The sequence below is a fragment of the Pongo pygmaeus genome, chromosome 13 (assembly GCF_028885625.2).
Source record: "Pongo pygmaeus isolate AG05252 chromosome 13, NHGRI_mPonPyg2-v2.0_pri, whole genome shotgun sequence".
In the NCBI taxonomy this organism is placed as follows: Eukaryota; Metazoa; Chordata; class Mammalia; order Primates; family Hominidae; genus Pongo; species Pongo pygmaeus.
This window is the reverse complement of record NC_072386.2, coordinates 30299701-30321522: the sequence shown is the minus strand read 5'-3', so window position 1 is coordinate 30321522 and position 21822 is coordinate 30299701. Positions and strand designations below refer to the sequence as shown.

Below are 21822 nucleotides of genomic sequence, written 5' to 3'. Positions count from 1 at the left end.
CTCCTTGAGAAGAGCAACTCCAAGACACATAATTTTCAGATTCACCAAAGTTGAAATGAAGGAAAAAATGTTAAGGGCAGCCAGAGAGAAAGGTCGGGTTACCCACAAAGGGAAGCCCATCAGACTAACAGCGGATCTCTCGGCAGAAACTCTACAAGCCAGAAGAGAGTGGGGGCCAATATTCAACATTCTTAAAGAAAAGAATTTTCAACCCCGAATTTCATATCCAGCCAAACTAAGTTTCATAAGTGAAGGAGAAATAAAATGCTTTACAGACAAGCAAATGCTGAGAGATTTTGTCACCACCAGGCCTGCCCTAAAAGAGCTCCTGAAGGAAGCACTAAACATGGAAAGGCACAACCGGTACCAGCCGCTGCAAAATCATGCCAAAATGTAAAGACCATCAAGACTAGGAAGAAACTGCATCAACTAACGAGCAAAATAACCAGCTAACATCATAATGACAGGATGAAATTCACACATAACAATATTAACTTTAAATGTAAATGGACTAAATGCTCCAGTTAAAAGACACAGACTGGCAAATTGGATAAAGAGTCAAGACCCATCAGTGTGCTGTATTCAGGACACCCATCTCACGTGCAGAGACACACATAGGCTCAAAATAAAAGGATGGAGGAAGATCTACCAAGCAAATGGAAAACAAAACAAAGCAGAGGTTGCAATCCTAGTCTCTGATAAAACAGACTTTAAACCAACAAAGATCAAAAGAGACGAAGAAGGCCATTACATAATGGTAAAGGGATCAATTCAACAAGAAGAGCTAACTATCCTAAATATATATGCACCCAATACAGGAGCACCCAGATTCCTAAAGCAAGTCCTGAGTGACCTACGAAGAGGCTTAGACTCCCACACAATAATAATGGGAGACTTTAACACCCCACTGTCAACATTAGACAGATCAACGAGACAGAAAGTTAACAAGGATACCCAGGAATTGAACTCAGCTCTGCACCAAGCAGACCTAATAGACATCTACAGAACTCTCCACCCCAAATCAACAGAATATACATTTTTTTCAGCACCACACCACACCTATTCCAAAATTGACCACATAGTTGGAAGTAAAGCTCTCCTCAGCAAATGTAAAAGAACAGAAATTATAACAAACTGTCTCTCAGACCACAGTGCAATCAAACTAGAACTCAAGATTAAGAAACTCACTCAAAACTGCTCAACTACATGGAAACTGAGCAACCTGCTCCTGAGTGACTACTGGGTACATAACGAAATGAAGGCAGAAATAAAGATGTTCTTTGAAACCAACGAGAAAGATGTTCTTTGAAACACAACATACCAGAATCTCTGGGACACATTCAAAGCAGTGTATAGAGGGAAATTTATAGCACTAAATGCCCACAAGAGAAAGCAGGAAAGATCCAAAATTGACACCCTAACATCACAATTAAAAGAACTAGAAAAGCAAGAGCAAACACATTCAAAAGCCAGCAGAAGGCAAGAAATAACTAAAATCAGAGCATAACTCAAGGAAATAGAGACCAAAAAAAAGCCCTTCAAAAAATTAATGAATCCAGGAGCTGGTTTTTTGAAAGGATCAATAAAATTGATAAACGGCTAGCAAGACTAATAAAGAAAAAAAGAGAGAAAAATCAAATAGACGCAATAAAAAATGATAAAGGGGATATCACCACTGATCCCACAGAAATACAAACTACCATCAGAGAATACTACAAACACCTCTACGCAAATAAACTAGAAAATCTAGAAGAAATGGATAAATTCCTCGACACATACACTCTCCCAAGACTAAACCAGGAAGAAATTGAATCTCTGAATAGACCAATAACAGGCTCTGAAATTGTGGCAATAATCAATAGCTTACCAACCAAAAAGAGTCCAGGACCAGATGGGTTCACAGCCGAATTCTACCAGAGGTACAAGGAGGAACTGGTACCATTCCTTCTGAAACTATTCCAATCAATAGAAAAAAGAGGGAATCCTCCCTAACTCATTCTGTGAGGCCAGCATCATCCTGATACCAAAGCCAGGCAGAGACCCAACCAAAAAAGAGAATTTTAGACCAATATCCTTGATGAACATTGATGCAAAAATCCTCAATAAAATACTGGCAAACTGAATTCAGCAGCACATCAAAAAGCTTATCCACCATGAACAAGTGGGCTTCATCCCTGGGATGCAAGGCTGGTTCAATATACGCAAATCAATAAATGTAATCCAGCATATAAACAGAACCAAAGACAAAAACCACATGATTATCTCAATAGATGCAGAAAAGGCCTTTGACAAAATTCAACAGCCCTTCATGCTAAAAACTCTCAAAAAATTAGGTATTGATGGGACGTATCTCAAAATATTAAGAGCTATCTATGACAAACCCACAGCCAATATCATACTGAATGGGCAAAAACTGGAAGCATTCCCTTTGAAAACTGGCACAAGACAGGGATGCCCTCTCTTACCACTCCTATGCAACATAGTGTTGGAAGTTCTGGCCAGGGGAATTAGGCAGGAGAAGGAAATAAAGGGTATTCAATTAGGAAAAGAGGAAGTCAAATTGTCCCTGTTTGCAGACGACATGATTGTATATCTAGAAAACCCCATCGTCTCAGCCCAAAATCTCCTTAAGCTGATAAGCAACTTCAGCAAAGTCTCAGGATATAAAATCAATGTGCAGAAATCACAAGCATTCTTATACACCAATAACAGACAAACAGAGAGCCAAATCATGAGTGAACTCCCATTCACAGTTGCTTCAAAGAGAATAAAATACCTAGGAATCCAACTTACAAGGGACATGAAGGACCTCTTCAAGGAGAACTACAAACCACTGCTCAATGAAATAAAAGAGGATACAAACAAATGGAAGAACATTCCATGCTCATGGGTAGGAAGAATCAATATCGTGAAAATGGCCATACTGCCCAAGGTAATTTATAGATTCAATGCCATGCCCATCAAGCTACCAATGACTTTCTTCACAGAATTGGAAAAAACTAGTTTAAAGTTCATATGGAACCAAAAAAGAGCCTGCATCACCAAGTCAATCCTAAGCCAAAAGAACAAAGCTGGAGGCATCACATTACCTGACTTCAACCTATACTACAAGGCTACAGTAACCAAAACAGCATGGTACTGGTACCAAAACAGAGATACAGATCAATGGAACAGAACAGAGCCCTCAGAAATAACGCCGCATATCTACAACTATCTGATCTTTGACAAACCTAACAAAAACAAGCAATGGGGAAAGGATTCCCTATTTAATAAATGGTGCTGGGAAAACTGGCTAGACATATGTAGAATGCTGAAACTGGATCCCTTCCTTACACCTTATTCAGAAATTAATTCATGATGGATTAAAGACTTAAATGTTAGACCTAAAACCATAAAAACCCTAGAAGAAAACCTAGGCATTACCATTGAGGACATAGGCATGGGCAAGGACTTCATGTCTAAAACACCAAAAGCAATGGCAACAAAAGCCAAAATTGACAAATGGGATCTAATTAAACTAAAGAGCTTCTGCACAGCAAAAGAAACTACCATCAGAGTGAACAGGCAACCTACAGAATGAGAGAAAATTTTTGCAATCTACTCATCTGACAAAGGGCTAATATCCAGAATCTACAATGGACTCAAACAAATTTACAAGAAAAAAACAAACAACCCCATCAAAAAGTGGGCAAAGGACATGAACAGACACTTCTCAAAAGAAGACATTTATGCAGCCAAAAAACACATGAAAAAATGCTCATCATCACTGGCCATCAGAGAAATGCAAATCAAAACCACAATGAGATACCATCTCATACCAGTTAGAATGGCAATCATTAAAAAGTCAGGAAACAACAGGTGCTGGAGAGGATGTGGAGAAATAGGAACACTTTTACACTGTTGGTGGGACTGTAAACTAGTTCAACCCTTGTGGAAGTCAGTGTGGCAATTCCTCAGGGATCTAGAACTAGAAATTCCATTTGACCCAGCCATCCCATTACTGGGTATATACCCAAAGGACTATAAATCATGCTGCTATAAAGACACATGCACACGTATGTTTGTTGCGGCACTATTCACAATAGCAAAGACTTGGAACCAACCCAAATGTCCAACAATGATAGACTGGATTAAGAAAATATGACACATATACACCATGGAATACTATGCAGCCATAAAAAATGATGAGTTCATGTCCTTTGTAGGGACATGGATGAAATTGGAAATCATCATTCTCAGTAGACTGTCGCAAGGACAAAAAACCAAACACTGCATGTTCTCACTCATAGATGGGAATTGAACAATGAGAACACATGGACACAGGAAAGGGAACATCACACTCTGGGGACTGTTGTGGGGTGGGAGGAGGGGGGAGGGATAGCATTAGGAGATATACCTAATGTTAAATGACGAGTTAATGGGTGCAGCACACCAGCATGACACATGTATACATATGTAACTAACCTGTGCATTGTGCACATGTACCCTAAAACTTAAAGTATAATAATAATTAAAAAAAAAAGAAAAAACAAAACAAAACAAAAAAAAGAGATCGAGACCATCCTGGCCAACATGGTGAAACCTTGTCTCTAGTAAAAATACAAAAATTAGCTGGGCGTGATGGTGCATGCCTGTAGTCCCAGCTACTCGGGAGGCTGAGGCAGGAGAATCCCTTGAACCCAGAGGTGGAGGTTGCAGTGAGCCGAGATCGTGCCACTGCACTCCAGCCTGGCGACAGAGTGAGACTCTGTCTCAAAAAAAAAAAAAAATTCTAAAAAGCACTCTTAAGACCTGCGAATCAGAATTTATATAGTGTTAACTCTATCAACAGTAACTTCTCTTATGTTTTCCAATTGTCAGCTTTTATTGAGACTTTTCAGGAAACAAAGAATCAGGAACTGGAACGAAAGGCACAGATGGAAGCCAACATTGTTTCACTCTTGGAGCACTGCAGTCGAGTGAGTAGCATGTGCCTGTCTTGGTGTCCTCTTTATTTTTGCCGTGATTAACTTTCCAAATACTACTCAAAAAATAGAATGGCTCACTATTGTATCTTCTCATTTAACTGCTTCCTTCAGTTCCCTTATTTGTTACTATTTATTTCAGCTATTAACTTTTTGATCACTGTAGCAAAATGTCAGGTAATTAGGGCGATAGAGAAAAAGGATGATGTGTAATATCAATATTCAGCAGTAAATGAAGCACTAATTCAGAGTAATTATTATGATCTTCCATTGTTAATCTATCTGAACTTTTGAAAGTAACATTTGCACAGATAATTTCAAAATCTAGACATGTTAGAAAATGTTAATATCTTTTTATACCGTAAATTTATTGTAAATAAACAGGATTCTTGTATGTATATGTAATGAGTATCTCAAATTATCAAAAAATGTTTATTGGGCATCTATTATGAAATGCATGGTCCCCTTTCAATATTCTAGTGTTTTAAGACTCCAACCAGTTTCTAAAATAGTGTAGTTGAATTTTTTCTACAGTGAAATAAAGGAAATGAAAAAAACCCACAATTTTGAATTTGTAATCTGTCTTTATTGAGAATACCCAATTTGGAATCTCATTTTCTGTACAAGATATAACTTGAATGGTGTATTTGAAAAACAAATACCTGATCCAAACACCTCATCCTTTGACAGTGTTTTCCAAGAGTTTTATTGAGAATTAAATCAGTGGATTTTTTTCTATTTTTATTTCTCTGCAAATGCAGAATATAAATCGTATGAAACAGATATCCTCTATCACCAATCAAGAGCTAAAGATGATGCAGGATGACCTCAATTTTAAATCTACTGAAGTGCAGAAATCACAAAGTACAGCTCAGAATTTGACTTCAGGTGAGAAAACAACCTCGATTTTAATATTCTTTTTTTTTTAAAAATATATCAATGGTATTCTCTGATTCTTTTAAAGCCTCATTGACGGAGGCTATAATTTATGATTGCCTATTGCCCCAGAATTATGTGTGGCTTTTTTCATCAGCTGGCTAGTATTATGTTGTATACTGTCACTGATTTAACAACATTTATTGAATACTTATTTCAAGCCTGTGCTATATAATTCTGGATATTGTTAAAGATAAACAAAGCTGGATGCAAGTTAAAGTGCTAAGGACAGATTTTAGTCAGTAATACAGTGTGGCAGTAAGGAAGGAGGGTCCAGCATGAATTGAAATCAACTTTGATTTGTACAGAGGTGATTGAGTGTTGTAAAGGGAGAATGAGGGAGTAGTAAGGGAAATGAAAAATTACAGGGTTCGTCAATGTACACGCTAATTAGGCCAGCTGTGTGTGTTAGCTGGCAATTATCAAGTTAGGAGTCTATGCTTATACACAGACTAGCAGACAGAGGCCCTAACTTTCCTGATAATCACGTTTTAATGGAATGGCTTTTAGGTCCTTGAGGAAAGTACTCCTGAGTTGTGGGAGGTACATACAGATATGGTTTGGATTTTTTGTCCCCTCCAAATTTTATGTTGAAATGTGACCTCTGGTGTTGGAGGTGGGCCTAGTGGGAAATGTTTGGGTCATGGGGGCGGATCTCTCATGAATGGCTCAGTGTCGTCCTTGCAGTAATTAGTATGTTCTCTGTGAGTTCACGCAAGATCTGGTTGTTTAAAAGAGCCTGGTACGTCCTCCTTCTCTCTCTTGCCTTGTAACACGCAGGCTCCCCTTTGCCTTCTGTCGTGATTGTAAGCTTCCTGAGGCCCTCACCAGAAGCAGTTGCTGGCACCATGTTTCATGTACAGCCTGTAGAACCATAAGCCAAATAAACTTATTTTTTAAAAATAAATTACCCAGTCTCAGGTATTCCTTTATAGCAATGCAAATAGACTAATACACATATACATCTTAAAGGTACAGAGGAAAGATTCACAACTGGATGCCCTAAGAAAGGGTAGTCAGGGGCCTGTTGACCAGTATGGGCTAGAATAAATAGTACATTCTTTTGGCGGCCTTGAACTTTGTCTGGCAGGCACTTTAAGTGAGGATAGGGTCATCCCAGGGATGCAGACTTGAGCTGTTAGAAACTGTTTGTTTAAATCGTCTAATGTGGGTAGAAGGTGGTGCATGAAATCATTTGTGCTGAGAGTGGAATTTTTATAGGCAGAGGTTGAGGCCTAGTTGAGAAGAGAGCTCAGAGGAGCCTAGCTAGTTTGGTCAAGGATTGAATCTTTGTCAGTATAAGAGGCTTAAAAAAATCTAATCTCTTTCCTCAGGAAACTTTCAACTTGGTAGAGTGACAGTTATGATACAATGAAATAATGCTATGATAGAAGTAAGCATAAGGAGCAACGGAAGTACATAGGGCACATATCCAGCCCAGTCTTGGATAGTTAAGAAGAGATGATGTTTAATTTTAATTAGTTTCAGTCATGCTTGCTATCATGAGACTAGAGCAGCACTGTCCAAGAGAAATGTAATGCCAATATATATTATATTTATATAAAGTGTTCTAGTAGCCGTGTTGACAAAGTAAAAAGAGACAGATTAATTTTAATAATATATTGTATTTAAACTGATATAGCCAAGATATTATTTCAACATGTAAGCTATATAAAAATGATCAAAGAGATATTTTATCTTCACAACATTTCAGTTAGGAGTAGCCTTATTTATTTATTTATTTATTTATTTTTGAGACAGGGTCTCACTCTCATTGCCCAGGCTGGAGTGCAGTGGTGTGATCACAGCTCACTGCAGCATTTACTTCCTGGGCTCAGGTGATTCTCTCACCTCAGCCTCCCAACTAGTTGGGACTACAGGCACACACCAGCATGCCTAGCTAATATTTTGTATTTTTAATAGAGATGGGGTTTCACCATGTTTTCCAGGCTTGTCTCAAACTCCTGGGCTCAAGCCATCTACCCACCTCGGCCTCTCAAAGTGTTGGGAATAGAGGCGTAAGCCACTGCACCTTGCCTGGACTAGACATACTTAAAAGGGCTCAAAAATCACATGTGGCTAATGGCTGCCATTGGGATGGTGCAGGTGGAGATTAGATACAAATAAACAAAGTTGAGGTTAAAGAGACTAGGATAAAGTCATGTAAAAATTTGTATGGGATCTTTGGTTTATGAACTAATGGCTTCTATGGGTGTTCTTTATGCTGGTGTGTCGCAGCTTTGAATTAGCTATGTTTTTGTCTACCTGGAATTACTACAGTTGGTGAGATAGTGAGAAATGAAGACCTAATTAATATTTGGTAACTTAAGAATGTTGAAAGATTTTGGGGTGGGAATTGAACAATGAGAACACTTGGACACAGGAAGGGGGACATCACACACCGGGGCCTGTTGTGGGGTGGGGGGAGGGGGGAGGGATAGCATTAGGAGGTATACCTAATGTAAATGATGAATTAATGGGTGCAGCACACCAGCATGGCACACGTATAGATATGTAACAAACCTGCACGTTGTGCACATGTACCCTAGAACTTAAAGTATAATAAAAAAATATAAAAAAAAGATTTTTGAAATGAAATAATGATGCATAATACTTTTATCTGGATTCCCAAAATCTAAACAGATATTGGCAGCAAAACCTGACCTGACCTGAACTGACGTGAGGCTATTTATAGTTTTTAATTATCCTACCTAGTGTGACTATTTATGCTTTTTGCTATAGAAATATTCATGTGCTTGATGACAAGGTATTCCCTCGGACTTTGCCATGGGAGTTATGTAATCATTAGCATATGTGCTATATTACTTTTCTAAAATCCAAAGAATTCTGCATTCTGAAATAGAACTGCCCAAGGGTTTTAGATAAGGGATTATGGACCTATAAATGAATACTGAATGCTATTAATTGCATTAATAGTGGTGATATAGGTATATAATTGTTATATTTAGGCCTATTTTATATCCAGATTTGTTGAGAGTTTGTTTGCCATAGTTTTATTTGTATGTCTATATGCCAAGTAACTGGAGGAGTTACATTCTTGATATATAACTACTATTGGTTTGACTGTGAGTATATTTTTATTGTGGTAAGAAAACACATAACAAAATTTATCATCTTAACCATTTTGAGGTGTACAGTACAGTAGTGTTAATTATATGCACATTGTTGTGCAACAAATCTCTAGAACTTTTTCATCTTGCAGAACAAAAACACTATACCTCCTGAATAACAACTCCATATTTCCCTATCCCCTGACCCCTGGAGACCACCGTTCTACTTCTGTTTCTATGAGTCTGACTACTTTAAATTACCTCATATAAATGAAGTCATACAGTATTTGTCCTTTTGGGACTGAGTTAGTTCACTTAGCATAATGTCCTTAAGGTTCATCCATGTTGTAGCAAAGAAGGATTTTCTTTTTTAAGGTTGAATAACATTCTATTGCATGTATATATCATATTTTAAAGTCTATCTATAGACAGATTGCTTCCACCTTTTGGCTATTGTGTATAATGCTGCAGTGAACATGGGTGTGTAAGTATTTCTTCACGATCCTGTTTTCATTTCTTTTGGACATATATGAATATTTAAAAATATTTTCTCTTTTCTATAAACTAAATAATTTTATAGTTTTATTATTTCATCATACAAAACCTCTGTTTTGTATTTTAGACCTTCATGCCTGTTTTTCATTTATCTAAAGTCAATGTAAATTCAACAAGTTTTTCCCCCTTTAAGCTATCTTTCTGTGACAGCTGTCAAGAAATGTACATTTTTTAAAAGGCAAAAATCAATACCAGGAAACAAATTCAATAATCAAGAATTTGTATTCATTCCATACTTTATACTTTGTGTTTATAGTTCCTTTTAACAACTAGTCATTATGGGCCAGGGGAGGTGGCTCACGCCTGTAATCCCAGGACTTTGGGAGGCCAAGGTGGGTGGATCATCAGAGGTCACGAGTTCAAGACCTGCCTGACCAACATGGTGAAACCCCAGCTCTACTAAAAATACAAAATTAGCCTGTGTGGTGGCGCAAGCCTGTAATCCCAGCTACTCAGGAGGCTGAGGCAGAAGAATCACTTGGACCCGCGTAGTAGAGGTTGCAGTGAGCCGAGATCGCGCCATTGCACTCCAGCCTGGGCAACAGAGCGAAAATCTATTTCAAAAAAAAAAAAAAGTAGTCATTATGTGTTCTCCAGAGATGTACAGTTTGAAAAAAAAATTGAAAACTGGCTTCAATGGAGATAAAAATCCAGTTTAATACTATGATAAGGATTTTGCTGGAAATTTTTCTTAGTAAGGGTTAAATTCTTTGATGCTTATAATTAATTTCATTTACTACATTGTTTTCATTTTAACTTCAACCAACCATATAATTTATTCTTTCTTTCTTTCCCTAACACCATCTCCCACCTCAAGAAATTTTTTGTATCTTGAAAGCACCATGAGAGGTTTATAATATTCTTGTTCGCCTTTCAGATATAATGGATTTAGTGTACTCCATGTTGTTTTTTTTTTTTTTTTTTTTTGAGACTCGCTGTCGCCCAGCCATGAGTCTCGCTGTCGCCCAGGCTGGAGCGCAGTGGCGCGATTTCGACTCACTGCAAGCTCCGCCCCCCGGGGTTCACGCCGTTCTCCTGCCTCAGCCTCCCGAGTAGCTGGGCCTACAGGCGCCCGCCACCTCTCCCGGCTAATTTTTTGTATTTTTAGTATAGACAGGGTTTCACTGTGTTAGCCAGGATGGTCTTGATCTCCTGACCTCGTGATCCGCCCGCCTCGGCCTTCCAAAGTGCTGGGATTACAGGCGTGAGCCACCGCGCCCAGCCTTTTTTTTTTTTTTTTTTTTAATGGAGCAATCACTTCTTGGGGGAAGGGTGAAGAAAACTTAGATATCATAATGGCCCTCCAGAGGTCACCATACCTAAATGGCTACACACCACATGGGTGATGTAAAAATTTCAGGGGAGGGAGGTGATTGGGGAAAAAGAGTCTGTAATGGACTTCTTAGGAAATCAATAATGTAAGAAAAAGGTTGAGAAACACTGGTGTACTGCATGGGCAAAGAGGCAAGGGATTTATCAGCAATAGTTTTTATTTATATTTTTGGAAAGGAAACTCCAGAGAGTAAACAAATGTGCTGATGACAGACTATCTTAGAAACACTTCCCCGGGTCAAAGTGGTTCCTTCTGAGATTTTGCTACTATGTACACACTGCTTGGTAAACTTTGCAACTTCACGGCATATCAGAAGGAACTAGACTGCATCCTCTTCCTGTCTCTTCCGTTGGAGTAGCATTTAGCTTTTCATTGGGGACCTGTTGTTAAAGGAAGATAAACTTTACCCTATACCAGCCATTTTCTCCTTTTATCAAGAAAAATCAATTTGTATGGTTCTTAAATGTATTTCCCTAGTATATATTCAAATTAAACTTGCAATTAGATTTATATCAGTGTTTACTCCAAATAGTCAAAATATCTACAGGCTAAAAACAGTTCCTATTTAGAGCATTAAAACAGCATAAACCTTAGTCACTTGTTCAGTTCTTTGATTCTCATAACTATTTCTAACCCTGGTAGAGATAAGAATCCAACAAAACAAAACTCTTTGCAACAACATTTAAGTCTTGCTATATACATATTTGTCTTTATGTGTACATATACATATATATTTTTAAATAGTGTATGTCGCTATGGTTGACTTTTAAAACTCTTAAAGGGATAAAAGGAAACATTCAAGAAATACTGGCTTAATTATACTAACTTTAAAAACTTTGGTTGGATAACAGCCTCTTTTCTCAAATCAGTGACTTTCGAAGCATTGTTTTTTACTCTTCAAATTCATTCATATTCATTTACTATTCAGTATGTTGAACTTCTGTTACTGGCTCAAAGGTACTAGACTTTCTTACCTCTAGACTTTGCACATGCTGATTGTTTTTGCTGGAACACCTTTACCTTCCTCTTTGTGTGATATTCATAAACCTTAAGCCTTTAATTGAAAGGCATATCTTTAGAGAGCTCTCTTCATCCCTGCTACATGCTTTTATGGCACCCTGTACTACTCTTTTCATATTTATCCAGTTTATTGTAAATACTTATTTAATTGCCTGCTTCTACCTCTAAAATATAGCTCCCTGAGTGAAAACCATGTCTCTGTTGATTGCTATTATATCCTCAGCACCTGGCACATAGTAGATGCTTGATATTTTTGAATGGAAGAATGAGACACACACAGGTCTCCTCATTATTCATAGATTTCATATTTGTGAATTTGCCTTCTCACTAAAGTTAGTTTGTACCCCCCAAATCAATCCTTGCAGCATTTTCATGATCATTTGTGGGCATGCGCAGACTCGTGAAAAATTTCAACAGCCTGACATGCACATTGCTAACAGAAGTTGAAAAAGGCAACACTCTGCCTTCTTTTATCAGTTCTCACACTATAAACAGGTTTCCTTTTTGCAGTATATTTAGTGTCATGTTTTTTGCATTTTTGTGCTTTCTGTTGGTGATCATGCCATTTAAAATGGCCCCAAGCAAAGTGCTGATGTGCTAAGTGTTCCTAAGCACAAAGGTTATGATGTGCCTTATGGAGAAAATGTGTGATAGGTAAACTTAATTCAGGCATAACTTACAGTGCTGTTGGCTGTGAGTTCAATGTTAGTGAATCTACAACCTATAGTAAATAAAATGTTTTTAAACAGAAACACACATAAAACAAGATTATGTATTGGCTAATTGACTAAAATGTGACTAAAGGCTCACAGGAACTTAACCCTGTGTTTCCCCTAGGAGCAATAGTTCAATATTTGCTAACTCATTGTTCACAATAACTTCATAGGACATAACTATCACAGATAGTAAGAGTTAATCATATGTGCAATTATAAAATTGTGCCCAAATATATATATAACGTTTTATAACTTGGTTTTTTCCCTACATAACTGTGCCATGCTTCTATTAAAAATAATGTGTCTTTATCTCATAATATAGATTATATTACTAAGCAAGAAAAAAACTTACATGTTTGTTAGCATGGAAACAGTTGTGGCTAATAGACATCAGGTTAACTTGATTCCCTAATATATTGGTTACCTGAAATTGGTTACTGAGGGGATGAGTATTTTTTTTCTTAGTTTATGTTATCTCACTGGTTACAGTGAACATATATTTCTTTTACAGATATTCTTATAAAACATGATTTTTAATAGTTGCATTACATTTCCTTATGTGAAAGGAATAAAATTTTGATTAATTATCACCTTAAATTCTTATGTTTCAGACATTCAACGTCTGCAGTTGGATCTGCAGAAAATGGAGCTTCTAGAAAGTAAGATGACTGAAGAACAGCATTCTCTAAAAAGCAAAATTAAGCAAATGACAACTGATCTGGAGACATATAATGATTTGCCAGCTTTAAAATCATCAGGTGAAGAAAAGATAAAGGTAAATGTTAACCAAGTCTTACAGAATTACAATTCAGATTGTTTTTTTCTTGATCAAATGTAATATATTTGTGGTTTATAGGATTTGTTATTTTAAGTTGATTATTTTATATATGTAAGTGAGAAAAAATAAAAATGTTTACATATGTAGTTGGAATTTAGAGTGACTTAAAGTTTTAAAGAAAAGCAAAAATTGAAAAGCAAGGTATGAGCTGCTACTTAATACAGAGCATTTCAGCAAATGTGAGCTTTGTTAAATGCAGTTTAGATTATGACTCTATCCTACCTGAAACTTGTCAGTGGCTTTCCATTGCCATTTACATTAATTTAGACTAAATTTGGTAGGGTCGGAAGAGATATGGCAGCATTAATAGAGTTATTAATACAGACAATGTTAACATAGCTTATAGTTCAAAGGATATTTTTACAAATGGGTTTTAGAGTAGTTATAGCCTTGATATAATTTTACCAGAATATAGTTACTGAAATTAAGTTAAATATGATTTATATTGGCTTACTACATATTTTCTATAACCTGTCACTTCTATTTGGATCTTTCTAGAAATTACATCAGGAGAGAATGATATTATCAACCCGCAGAAATGCCTTTAAGAAAATAATGGAGAAGCGAAACATAGAATATGAGGCACTAAAAACACAATTGCAAGAAAATGAGACACATTCTCAGGTAAAAAATGTTTTAAATGACTTTGAAATTCTCTTAGTCTATATTTTCACCCCAAAACAATCATTTTTTTATTTTAAAATTTGCTTTATATACCTTCTAGATTTTCTGACTTTTAAGACAGCCAGATTCTGTACAGTCTTCATTCAGAATGAATGGACTCCTGCTTTCTTACCTTCCATAAACCTATATTGAAAGCCAACTCTGTTGGATACTGTCTTGGGCACAACTAAGATATATGGGGTAGTATCTTTTAAAAATTTTGGAAGTGAAACATTACTAATGCAGAAACTAAAAATCCGTAAAATCACAAATAAAATAAATTCTAATGATTAGTACCCCACCACCCAGAAGAGAGAATGCTTATTGTTGCTTTAGTGTGGGTTCTTTTAGTCAATGGATAGATAGAGAGATAGATAGATAGATAGATAGATAGGTAGATATGTGTATACACATATTTATGCATATACTTAGGTACACATTTATTTCTATGCATTTATAGAAATTGTACCATATTGTACATATCATTTAGGAGCTTGTTTTTCATGATTAACTATACATCATAAGTACTTTCCCTTGTCAATATATATATTGACTTTTAAAAAATATTAATAGCTTAATGATATTCTAGTACATGGATGTAGCATAATATATTGAACCAATTCCCTTTCATTGGATATTTAGGTAATTTCTAGTTTTAAAACGATTGAGATAATGCTATCAAGAGCAATCCAGGTATCCTTGAACTTCTTAATTCATATCTCCAATTATTTACATAGGATGCATAGATATATATACCTGCAGCCCCCTTTTCATATCACTCATCTTGCTGATAATTACTTGAACAGTGTGTGAGGTCTAGATTGAGAGCTCTGACAGGACAGAGACAATGTCTGTCTCGTTTACTTTATTCCTTGCATTGTGCTATTGGTTGGCACATAGTAGGTGCTCAGCAATTATTTGTTGAATGATTGAAGCATTATGTGTCATACACAAAGTCAATAACTATGGTCTGAAAAAGATTGATCATTCTTATATCTAATTAGTCTATATTAGAAATTTGCACACATGGTTTAAAACCCTAAATGCATTAAAAATTCCCTCTTTTGGCCAGGCACGGTGGTTCGCACCTGTAATCCCAGCACTCTGGGAGGCTGAGCTGGGCGGATCACAAGGTCAGGAGATCAAGACCATCCTGGCTAACAACAGTGAAACCCCGTCTCTACTAAAAATACAAAAAATTAGCCAGGAGTGGTGGCGGGTGCCTGTAGTCCCAGCTACTCGGGAGGCTGAGGCGGGAGAATGGCTTGAACCTGAGAGGCGGAGCTTGCAGTAAGCTGAGATCACGCCACTGCACTCCAGCCTGGGTGACAGAGCGAGACTCTGTCTCAAAAAAAAAACAAACTCTCTTTTTCTTCATATAGTTATGTGATCATGATAGAGCAAAATAAAAATAATGTCATTTGATTTTCCACTACCTAGGTACAACTGTTGTTAACATTTTGGTGCCATATCCTTGTAGTCTTTTCGTCCTTTGCAATCATACATCCATATTGTTTTTACAAGAAATGAAATCATGGTATTCATACAGTCTTTCAACATTTTCTTAACTTTCTTCAGCCTTTTTTTTTTTTTTTTTAAAAAACAGAGTCTTACTCTATTGCCCAGGGTGGAGTGTAGTGACATAATTGTAGCTCACTGCAACCTGGAGCTCCTGGACTCAACTGATCCTCCTGCCTCAGCCACCCGAGTAGCTAGGACTACAGGCACAGACTACCATGCCCAGCCAATTTTTATTATTTTTTATACAGACGGGGTCTTGCTGTATTGCCCTGGCTAGTCTTGAACTCCTGGCCTCAAGCTGTCCTCCTGCCTCAGCCTCCCAAAGTGCTGGGATTGCAGGCATGAGCCACTGTGCTCAGCCTTGTTTTTCTTTTTGAGACGGAGTTTTGCTCTTGTCACCCAGGCTGGAGTGCAGTGGTGTGATCTTGGCTCACTGCAACCTCCACCTCCTGGGTTCAAGCAATTCTCCTGCCTCAGCCTCCCAAGTAGCTGGGATTGCAGGCGCCAGCCACCATGCCTGGCTAATTTTTTTGTATTTTTAGTAGAGACAGGGTTTCACCTTGTTGGCCATGCTGGTCTCGAACTCCTGACCTTAGGTCATCCACCTGCCTTGGCCTCCCAAAGTGCTGGGATTGCAGGTGTGAGCCACCACTCTTGGCCTTTGGCGACATTTCTATAGCATTAGCTATTTTATTGTATGGATGTACCATTTGAAAAACAACATACACCTTACATTCCTTTTGAAAAGGGTAGAATCTCATGAAAGCTTGCTACAACTACTAAAAGCTTAGAAATCACTAATTTACATAATTCATATTTACCAGTTATTCTGTCCTACTTCATATGCAAACCTAGATATAGACTTATAAGTGACACAATTTTCTTAGGTTGTTTAGAGTGAGGATGAGTACTGGAGAAGAAACAAGACAAAGTTTGTGAGGTCATTGTCTTCAGTGATTCTTAGAAAAAAATACTGATACTTCTTATGGAATATTAGCCCTCCTCATTCACTGAATAGATGATTTAAGGCGGAAAGCACTTGAAAAACACCATTTCTTAGAGCCAATGAGTGGTTACCTTGTTTATCCCCACATTAATTGCTAATTTTATTCTTAACTCCATGTATTGATAACTGGAAATCATAACATAAGCCACAATTTTGAATCCTTCTCTGTGTTATTTGTCATCTTTTGTGAATCCCAACTGATTAAATCAAATCCTGGTCTTCCTATCTTTCACAATTATCTTCTTGAAAACTGGCTTTTGGCATCTCTAAAGAATTTTATGTAACAGATTATTTAAACAAGTTAGGGAAAAACAGATTTTCAAAATGAATTTTTGCTTCATGATGTCCTTGGAGGTTTAAAGGAGTCAATAATATAGAGGTATAATGTAAAAGGAATTTGACCATCTACACAGCATTGCTTTTATACCATTCCTGTAGCACTTAACAGGTCTGATGCATTATAAGAAGGCCACCTGTTTGTATGAAACAATGACAAAAAAGTCTGGTACTTGACTTTGCTGAAGGTTATTAGAGATTTACTGCCAGAAACTGCTGACTGCTTCCTTAAGTCCATCTTAACTTCAAGGTCCTGTCTTGGGGAGATTGATGTGATTTAGTAATACCAGCTCACAGCACATACAGTTCACATAATTAATTAGCTATGATTTATTCTAATATCTAGATTTATCTCTTTGGAGGAAACAATGAGATGGATCTACATCAAGCCTGAATTTATGCCCTGAAAATTATTTTAACGTGAGGATAGAAAGAAACATTTCCACTGTTGCTTCAATTATTGTATTTTTAAAAATAATCATTACTTGTTTGAAATGTCCAGGTTGAACATTATTTTAGCATTTCAATTTTCAAATGGTCCTTTGCTTTGGAAAAAACTATGTGCATCTTAAAAAAGAAAGACCATAACCAGAGTTACAAGGTTAATTAAATCAGAAAAACAGTTTAATTCTATAACAGTAAAATTGTCTTCTGAGGAAGCAACCATCAATATAATATCCACATTAGCTTCCTGTTGATGCAGAAATTTTTGTAACAGTGCCAGCTTTTTACCAGCTCTCTTATAATCTTCACACTGCAGCTCTGCTCTTATCACAGCTTGTGGAATTAGCAGGAAATTTAGCCCTGGAAATAAGGAAGTTTCTCCTATATGGCTGAACCTTTGACAGTGTTTGAATATATGTTATATTTGTGGCATTAGACTTCCAGATTTTAAGAAGAGATTCCCATCATGTCCCATTTTTCTTTTAAAAGTTTTTTTAGGGAAAGGAAAATCATAAATTGTCTTTCAGTTGGCATGTTCATTGGTATAATAAACATTTAAAATATTTTATAATTAAAATAAATATATAGAGTAAAACATGTTATAGGATTCATCACTGTATTAATGTATTTACTATTATTTAATCTTTTTTTTTCTACCATGGCTTTATCTCAATAAAATGTAAGTTGATAAGATTTAAAGTTGGAGAGATTTTTTTTTTGTCTTATCCTCTTAGAAAGGCATTTAATTGTTTTAAATATGGGTCCTAATTCATATTTTTCTTTTATGTTTTTAGCTTACAAATTTGGAGAGAAAGTGGCAACACCTTGAGCAAAATAATTTTGCGATGAAAGAATGTATCCTTTAAAAAGCTGAAAATGGGGCCGGGTGCGGTGGCTCATGCCTATAATCCCAACACTTTGGGAGGCCGAGGCAGGTGGACCACAAGGTCAGGAGATTGAGACCACCCTGGCTAACACAGTGAAACCCCATCTCTACTAAAAAATACAAAAAAAAAAAATAGCCGGACGTGGTGGCGGGCGCCTGCTATCCCACCTACTTGGGAGGCTGAGGCAGGAGAATGGCGTGAACCCGGGAGGTGGAGCTCGCAGTGAGCCGAGATGGCACCACTGCACTCCAGCCTTGGCGACAGAGCAAGACTCCGTCTCAAAAAAAAAAAAAAAAAAAAAAAAAAAAGGTGAAAATGAAGTTGACTGAGTTATTTTTTTCTAGGAATTTTTTTAAAGACTCAAATTTAGTTCAACACCTACTTATTAGATACCAAATATGTACAAAACATTGAGCTAAATTAAATGAATATGACTGTTTCAATTCTACAGTAGTTAAGAGGGGTGTGTGTGTGTGTGCGTGCGCGCGCCCTCAAGTAACTAATAGAAAGCAGATTTTGGGAATTGCCAAAAAAGGAGTACAAAGACTTAATGTGGCATAGTGATTAAATGCCCAGATTTTGGAGTTGGGCGATCCAATTTTAAATGTTAACTCTACTGCTTATAAGTTACAAACTTTGGACAATTTAATCTGTTCAAGCTAGAACTGTATCATCTCTTAAGATTCAGTTTTCCAGGATCACAGGGCTTGGGTAAAGTTAAACATTATCAGTAAATCTTCTGATAAACATGGCAAGAATTTCTTTTTTGTTTAGAGACGGGGGTCTCGCCAACTTAGCCAGGCTGGTCTGAAACTCCTAGGCTCAATCCCACCTCGGCCTGCTCAAGTGCTGGGATTAGAGACGTGATCCACTGCCCTGGGCCCCAGAATTGCATCATCTCTAAAATCTTTAAAATATAGTTAATATTTCCTTCTCATAGTGTTGGGAGAATTATATGTAACCGTATAGTTATATATATCCACAAGTATATATATATATATACACACATAATATATAATATATAGTTGTTTGTTGTTTATATGCTTCTACCTTGAATATCTGGGCAGCAAAGGGAGGTAAACTAAGTAAGATCCTGAGAAGTTTGACTTCCAAGCTCATTCATGTTTTAGCCATTTCAACTCCATTATGTGTCTACAAAGATGATACTTATGTCTCATCTTATTGTTTACTTTTAGTTTGATTATAGGAGGCAGCAAGCAGCTGTTGAGAACATGTGTTGTGAAGTTGTAACAAATATTTCCTTAGAAGTTGTTTCCTATTCCCTTCTTTGACCCATTCAAGGGTATCTCTGCCTGGAGAACTAGATCCTGACTCAGTGGCAGCATAGGTTCTCCCCTAGGGTGGTGCTGAACTTCAGCTCAGAAGCAGCCTGGACCCCAGCTTACCTCCAGATAAGGTGTTTTAGGTGCTCTGTTGCCAGTGTTAGTGCAACTTAGTTTAAAAATAGAGGACTTGTTCACAGTATGCTCTAAGTCTAGCACTGGAGTTTTGTGCAACATAAAGTAGGTGATTTTGGAGCAGAGTGAAGTCTAGAAATTTGCCTTATTTGTGGTACTCTAGAGAACATGGTATGTGTATGTGTGTATGTGTGTTTGAATATGGTAACTAGTTCATTGAACGTTAGATTGTTCTAAGACCAGAATTAGATTAAAAATGTGTAACATATTAAGTATTAATAAGTGTTTATATTGTATATGAATTTTTTGCAGTAAGTTTAGCTTGGCATTTTAGGTTTTAATTGATGCTTAATCTGTTAAAATAATGTACTGTATTTTAAAGTATTCTAATTGTGCTTTTTTGTACTATCTTCAGTATGAAAAAATCAGTATTTAGTTCCTTTCTCAGCTACAATTAGATTTTTATTGACATTGTTTTCCCCCTTAACTCATGTAATTAGTCATAGCAACCAAGAGTCAAGAGAGTGATTACCGGCCAATTAAGAAAAATGTGACCAAGCAGATTGCAGAGTACAATAAAACCATCGTGGATGCTTTACATAGCACCAGCGGAAACTGAGTTTAAGTCAACTGAAGGTCTCTAAGGAAGTATCCTCTTGCTGCTAAACTTGGTACAAGTTGACTATAAAAAAAAAAAAAAAAAAAGCTTACCTTTGGAGTTTACCTACAATTTCTGAATATTATAATTTTTGTGGCCTCTTTTAAGAATGATATTTTAAAATAGTAAATAGTTCAATAAATGGTTTGCATATTAAAAAGTACCATCTTCTTTTCTTTTTATGCTACTTGTATTTGAACCAAGAGATAAAGAAACTAAAAGTGACCATTGAAATTTATTTAGCTGGTATAATCCATCTATGGCAACAAATGAGATAAGCTTTTCTTGTATCAACTCTAGGACGGATGCATGGAGTATGATTCTGATTTAGCACTTATATCAACCTTGTCAATTTTTACTTCTAGAAAAAATTAGTACGATTAGAAGGAAGATTTTTAGCTTTGAACCTTACTTCTCAAATAGGTTATACTTGATGTGTATTAGAGCATATAATGTCACAGGTAAATATATAACATATATTCTTTATATAGCAGTTATACCTAAAGATTTGGAATTAGAAACTTTTAATCTTTGCAATTCTTAAAATATTTTTTCACATATATATGCCTGGAAGAACATTAGGTAAAAGACTACATTTATAGTGGGCTGTTATGGACTATGGCTACTGCTGTTCATTGCCACCCTGCAGTATGCGTTTACTCTCTTGTACTATTAGGAGGACTTAAATAGATTAATTTATAAGCATTAGCCAGAATATTTGGGGAAAAAAGCTAGAAGAGGTAGGATTGGGAGAGAGGCATAGAGTCTGGAAGACATTATAGTAACTGTAGATGTATCTTCTCTTATCGTGCAGGAATGAGTCACCTTGGCCAGCATAAAATATTACTTAAAACTATCCTATTTTTGCTCTGATATTGTGTTCACTAAGTAACTCTACTTTTCAGTATTTCTGAAACAACACATTGATTTCTTAAACCAAAATAGCTTTATTGAGATATTATTTACATACTTTAAAATTTACTCATATATGTTGATTTTTTAAAATAAATATTTATAATGGTAAATTATTCAAATTCAGTCTATATACATTTAAATAAAGGAGTGAACATTGTTGAGTTTGCTGAACTCTGGATTACTAATATGGCTGAAGATCCTGGACAATATATTCATTAAGGTGGCATTCATAAAATGTGTTCCACAAATCCTGAGCATCTTGAGTTATTAATAGTGTTATGCCTCCAAAGGATTCATGGTCAAAGAAGTTTGGGAAACATTGTCTGAAACAAAGGTGAATTATTTTATTTTTTCTTGACTGCTCATAATGCTTAATATGCTAATGTATAATAAGCTCAAGAAGAATATATACTGTAAAGCATTTCCCAGAGATAGTTGTCCACAAAACCCTTACTTTCACAGAGCCTAGGACACATGAGATGTGTCATTCCAAGAAATAGACTTTGTACACCAAATAGACTTCATACACTAAAATAATTTC

General features: G+C 36.4%; 1 protein-coding gene across 3 annotated transcripts in view; it reads left to right on the top strand.

Moving 5' to 3' along the window:
* The window catches only part of IFT74 (intraflagellar transport 74), a 118557-nt gene extending 98031 nt beyond the window's left edge, over nt 1-20526 (top strand). For all 3 annotated transcript variants that reach the window (XM_063650477.1, XM_054502251.2, XM_054502253.2), the window contains 6 exons: nt 4861-4958; nt 5726-5852; nt 13207-13370; nt 13932-14057; nt 18198-18258; nt 20209-20526. In XM_063650477.1, the coding sequence (XP_063506547.1) occupies nt 4861-4958; nt 5726-5852; nt 13207-13370; nt 13932-14057; nt 18198-18258; nt 20209-20327 (695 nt within the window). In that variant the 3' untranslated portion in view covers nt 20328-20526. The remainder of the gene's footprint in view (nt 1-4860; nt 4959-5725; nt 5853-13206; nt 13371-13931; nt 14058-18197; nt 18259-20208) is intronic.
* Nucleotides 20527-21822: the final 1296 nt, after the last annotated feature.